This window comes from Chiloscyllium plagiosum, chromosome 30 (genome assembly GCF_004010195.1).
Source record: "Chiloscyllium plagiosum isolate BGI_BamShark_2017 chromosome 30, ASM401019v2, whole genome shotgun sequence".
NCBI lineage: Eukaryota > Metazoa > Chordata > Chondrichthyes > Orectolobiformes > Hemiscylliidae > Chiloscyllium > Chiloscyllium plagiosum.
The window spans coordinates 21061281-21067503 of NC_057739.1; the positions used below are offsets into that span (position 1 = coordinate 21061281).

Genomic DNA, 6223 nt, shown 5'->3' on the forward strand with positions numbered 1-6223 from the left:
CTCTTCGCTGTCCACTACACCTCCAATTTTGGTGCCATCTGCAAACTTACTAACTGTACCTCTTATGCTCGCATCCAAATCATTTATGTAAATGACAAAAAGTAAAGGGTCCAGCACCGATCCTTGTGGCATTCCACTGGTCACAGGCCTCCAGTCTGTAAAACAACCCTCCACCACCACCCTCTGTCTTCTACCTTGGAGCCAGTTCAGTATCCAAATGGCTAGTTCTCCCTGTATTCCATGAGATCTAACCTTGCTAATCAGTCTCCCATGGGGAACTTAGACTTGATGGACCGAATGGCCTCTTTCCACTCTGCAAGGATTCTATGATCAGTTAGACAAATTTCACTACAGGTTACATGATCCCCTTCCATTTACCCAACAGTGCTGGAACAAAACCAACCATAAAGTTTAGCTGTAATACAATACACTTTTTTTTATTGGCTCAAAACTATCCAATTTTGTTTCAAGTATGTAGTAAATTAAATATGAGCACATTCTTCAAATTTACTTTTCATATATTAAATAATAGGGATATTAGTTCATCCCTCTTCTCCATGTCATTTTGAACATGCTTTCTGCTTCAGTCCAACATATCATATCAACAACAGGCAATCAACCAAGAAACCATACAGGAATAGAACTTATTTGAAATGGTATAAAAATATTAGAATATACAATAAATTGTGCCATTAATAATCTTAATTACACAACTTGTTTAACACTGTTTAATTCATTTGAATAATAAAAAGGTTTTCCTTTATAATGTTATAGCACTAATAACATAGTTTTTGTCTTTCTGCATAGTCACGTTTATACTAACAGTGCTCCAAAGAATGTTTTGTTTTCTTCAAAACCCAGTAATGTCAAATCAGAAATATGGGCAAACAGTTCATCCCCTTTGTTCAATGTAAACGTGCCTCCAACATAGTTTGTTTGAAACCATAAGTGATCGACATACGGTTGACACTGAATACGTTTGCTGATTAGTACTGTAGGAATTGAATCGGCTTGCGTCCTTTTGTTGACTGTATGCATGATGAGTTCATTGCTCTCCAAACAGTTTTTGTCACGTAAATAAACCTGACAGTACACAAAGTACCGTCCAGTGATGGGTACAATCAAACTGCCATTTTGATAAATGAATCCATTTTTGACAAATGCCAGCCCCTCTTCTGTTTCCCATTCCATATATCGGAGATGCCCATCATTTAATTTTGCTCCTTTGCAAAAATCAAAAAACAAATTAGTAGACAAATATGTCTGAGAATTTTGCACAGCTGTAACTTTTATAACAAACCCTGTAACAATAACATTTAGGACCGATCTAATATCTACACTTTAGATAATCTAATTGGATGATAATAATATTGCCAAGTGTGATGCTAAGAATTATGTTTTTGTTTCAAACACTGTTTGACAGAATATGTATCCATTTTATTTAGTTTATTTCAGTGGGATTGATTGTTAGTTTTCTCTTTCCTCTGTGATATTGAAAGACTAAATAAAAAGTACAAAAATAAAGAATTTGCATTAATAAATCTGCTTTCATATCAGGAGAAAGTGAGGTCTGCCGATGCTGGAGATCAGAGCTGAAAATGTGTTGCTGGAAAAGCGCAGCAGGTCAGGCAGCATCCAGGGAATAGGAGAATCGACGTTTCGGGCATAAGCCCTTCTTCAAGAACAAAATACACTTTTTTTCCTGAGTCATTCCTGAAGAAGGGCTTATGCCCGAAACGTCGATTCTCCTATTCCCTGGATGCTGCCTGACCTGCTGCGCTTTTCCAGCAACACATTTTCAGCTGCTTTCATATCAGTAGGGTATCCCAAAGTGAATCATAGACCATTAATTGTTTTTTGGCATTTAATAATGCTAATCTGTACAAAGCAAGATTCCATGAACAGCAATAGGATAAATCAACAATTACGCTATTTGTTGTTGTTGCCTAAGGGATAAAGTTATTCAAGGCACTGCTAAGTCTCCCTCCAATTTCAATTAACAGTGCTGTGGGATATTCTCTGTCCATCTCAGCAGGCCAACTACTGACCCAAAGTTTAAACAACTTAATACAGAACAAATCGCAGTCCGAAACAACCCAGTACACAGGAATGCTACCACAAATACAAAAAAGCTCTGCAATGATGTGGGAATAGCTGTTCACCTAGGGTGACAATGCTTCCATTGAGTCACATTTAGACTGAAAATAACCAAGTAACACGTGTGTTCGTGAGAAACTTGGTATTGCTTTAAAAACTGGCCCATTGAGCAAAACTTCAAGAGTAATTCAATCCAGTCCTCAACCATGTTGCAACTGACCAAGCAATCTGTTCAACATGCAGGCATTTTGTAAGATAACGTAGAAGTCAGGCTACTCTGATAAACCATAACTTTAACCAAAAGGGTTCAATCTCTTACTCTCAATAATTGTATTTAATGTATAACTGATCAGTATTCCATGCAACAGAATTCAGGGATTAAGGCTTATTGCAATCTTCATGTAAAGGGAGATGACTGAAGATTAACTAGAGTAATTCATCTACCTTTGTACATTTTAACTTTAATTTTACATTTACAGTTATAGTTAAGCAAATTGCAGTAATTTGTGAAGAAGTGATAGAACTGACCGGGACACAGAAGTTTCTTTTTCGTACAGGTTAATGACTGAGAGATGAAAGCCCAGAGTTTTACATGACAATCACTATTCAGAGAGATTGATTACAATTTGACGACTTTATATAAGCAGCTACTATTAAGAATAAGGACAGAGAAGATTAAAAGTTGACAGAACTGCAAACATATTGCAGACTCTTTATTACAAATATATTCAAATATTCAATTTTTACTGGAGGATAGCAAATGTTGTCCCCTTGTTCAAGAAGGGGACTAGAGATAATTCTGGTTGTGGGCAAAGTTTTGGAAATGATTATCAGAGATAGAATTCATAACCATCTAGAAAGGAATAACTTGATTAGGGATAATCAACATGGTTTTGTGAAGGGTAGGAGAAAGTGAGGTCTGCAGATGCTGGAGATCAGAGCTGGAAATGTGTTGCTGGAAAAGCGCAGCAGGTCAGGCAGCATCCAGGGAACAGGAGAATCGACGTTTCGGGCATAAGCCCTTCTCCTGAAGAAGGGCTTATGCCCGAAACGTTGATTCTCCTGTTCCCTGGATGCTGCCTGACCTACTGCGCTTTTCCAGCAACACATTTCCAGTGTTTGTGAAGGGTAGGTCATGCCTCACAAACCTTACTGACTTCTTTGAGAAGGTGACCAAACAGGTGGATGGGGGATAAAGCAGTTGATGTGGTATATATGGAGTTCAGTAAGGCATTTGATAAGGTCCCCCATGGTAGGCTATTGCAGAAAATAAGGAGGCATGGGATTGAGGGTGATTTAGCAGTTTGGATCATAAGTTGGTTAGCTGTAAGAAGTCAGAGGGTGGTGGATGATGGGAAATGTTCATCTTGGAGTTCAGTTACGAGTGATGTACTACAAGGATCTGTTTTGTGGCCACTGCTGTTTGTCATTTTATTAATGACTAGGATGAGGGCGTAGAAGGATGGGTTAGTAAATTTGCCGATGACAATAAGTTCAGTGGAGTAGTGGACAGTGCAGAAGTATGTTAAAGGTTACAGAGGGACGTACATAAGCTGCAGACCTGGGCTGAGAGGTGGCAAATTAAGTTCAATGTGGAAAAGTGAGAGATGTTTCACTTTGGAAAGAGGAACAGGAATTCGGAGTACTGGGCTAATGGTAAGATTCTCGGTAGTGTGGATGAGCTCTCAATAATGAAAAATGTGGTGCTGGATAAACACAGCAGGCCAGGCAGCATCCGAGGAGCAGGAGAATCGACGTTTCGTGCATAAGCCCGAAACGTTGATTCTCCTGCTCCTCAGATGCTGCCTGGCCTGCTGTGTTTTTCCAGCACCACATTTTTCAACTCTGGTACTCCAGCATCTGCAGTCCTCACGTTCTCCTGTGAGATCTCAGTATCCATGTGCATTGATCACTGAAAGTTGCCACCCAGGTTGATAGTGTGTTAGCTTTTATTGATAGAGGGATTGCGTTTCAGAGACATGAGGTCATGTTGCAGCTGTACAAAACTCTGGTGCGGTCACACTTGGGAGTATTGCGTACAGTTCTGGTCGCTGCATTATAGGAAGGATATGGAAGCACTGGAAGGGGTGCAGAGGAGATTTACCTGTATATTGCCTGGTTTGGAGGGAAGGTCTTATGAGGAGAGGCTGAGGGACTTGAGTCTGTTTTTGTTAGAGAGGTTAAGTGGTGACTTAATAGAGGCATACAAGATGATTAGAGGATTAGATAAGGTGGACAGTGACAGCCTTTTTCCTTGGATGATGATGGCTAGCATGAGGGGACATAGCTTTAAATTGAGGGATGGTAGATATAGGACAGATGTCAGAGATAGGTTCTTTACTCAGGGAGTATTAAGGGTGTGGAATGCCCTGCCTGCAATAGTAATGGACTCGCCAACATTAAGAGCATTTTAATGGTCATTGGATAAAAATATGGATGATAATGGAATAGTGTAGGAGAGATTGGCTTTAATTTGGATTCACAGGTCGGCACAAAATCAAGCGCCAAAGGGCAGGTACTGTGCTGTAATGTTGTATATTAAAAAAGAAAACACACAATTTCTCTATGCAATATACGAGGAAATTTTAGATATTTGCTTGAATATTTATCCATCTTGCTCATGAATGAATAGTACACTTACCAGTGAGATGAGCCACAGGTCTTTCAGAGTGATATTGAATGGAATCTGAAGCTATGTATAACAAGAAATAATCATTGCTGATATCAATATTTCACCATATTTTTGTCATAGTATTATTTAAAAGATATACCTCCTTTGTTCAACTACACAAACAAGAGATGTATGGTGAGCAGATTGTGTGCATAGATGGAATACTACTGACTATTTTCCTACTATTTAATTTGTATTAGAATGTCAAACTAGGAAACTATCCCTATGATGGGCGATTTCTTGTTTAGTTCTAAAATCCATCTATCATAATCTATATCGATCAACTAGTCATTGCTACCCTGAGTCAGTTTTTTTGAAGCTGCAAATGTCCCTATCAAAATAACATTTTAGTTCCTTTCGCTTATTGTTAAAATGAATATTCAGTGCACAATCTTGTTTCACAAGATGTCCCAACTCATCACTCACTCACATATCTCTCACCCTCAATGACATATACTGGCTCCTCATCATGCAGCTAATTGCATCAAAACTCTTCCTTATCATTAATCTGCCTCACCCTCCCTTTCTTTATTCTCACTTTATCATGCATCAGACCCAGCATTGTTGCAGAACTGACATTTGGCACACTCCTCCAACACTGCTGCTAGCTCACACTGGATGGATTACCACCTCCAGTCTGAAGTTCACTGACTCATCACTTTTAAAAATGAATCAAAAACACAATCAATAGATCATCTTTCCTAATCGCAGTATAGCTTGTTATCTGGAACCATGTCTATTTTCATTGTGATGCTTTTTTTAAATCTGTGAAATCATATGAAAATGAAAGCTACTTTTTCTCCAAGTTCCTAAGTGATCCCTCCCATGACCTCAAACCCCCTATTACACTGGGGTTTTAATGTTTTTTTCCTCCAATCAAAAGGCTTTAAGGGCATAGTCTGACATCATTATATTCTAACTTGCTTCTCCAGCTTTCCATTCTTGGCGAAGTCCTGTAGTTTGGGCCTTTACCCAGTCCCTATGTAGGATTTACACAACATCAAATTCTCATTTTACAGGTTGCAATTTGCTCAATTTTAAAAGAGCACTCTAGTCACAAATTGTTTTAAACAAACCTTTCCACCACTTCACACACTCCCAAGTTATACAAATCACCAAAAAAAAAACACTTTGTGGTTTTATTTCCCCCAAACGGTTGTTTGGTGGTGGTGTTGTAATGTCTCAGTCATTACCCGAAACACAACTTTTTTTTTGTTTGATGGTTTTTATTTGGGGGTCTCCAACAGGAGCATGTTGTTGAAGTTGGAAAACGTTTCTAGTAAAAGGGTTACCTTTCAGAACGGAGCCTTCGACTTCTTCCTCTTCCTGTAAAGAGCCAGACAACAAGCCATTACACCGGACACCACACATACACAGACGTTGAAGTTTAAGCAACTCTTTAAAGATAGTAAATAAAAGGGGTTAACTTGCCAATAAGCGGCCAGGGTTTTGCTT

The 6223-nt window shown here is 38.9% G+C and overlaps 1 protein-coding gene across 1 annotated transcript in view; it reads right to left on the reverse strand.

Annotated features, from left to right (window-relative positions):
• Positions 1-1182: 1182 nt before the first annotated feature.
• Positions 1183-6223, reverse strand: part of LOC122564792 (tumor necrosis factor ligand superfamily member 15-like) — a 59196-nt gene continuing 54155 nt past the window's right edge. Inside the window, exons 5-7 of the mRNA XM_043720028.1 lie at positions 6061-6094; positions 4739-4789; positions 1183-1223 (exon numbers count right to left, since the gene is read on the reverse strand). Coding sequence (XP_043575963.1) covers positions 6064-6094 — 31 coding nt within the window. The 3' untranslated portion in view covers positions 1183-1223; positions 4739-4789; positions 6061-6063. The remainder of the gene's footprint in view (positions 1224-4738; positions 4790-6060; positions 6095-6223) is intronic.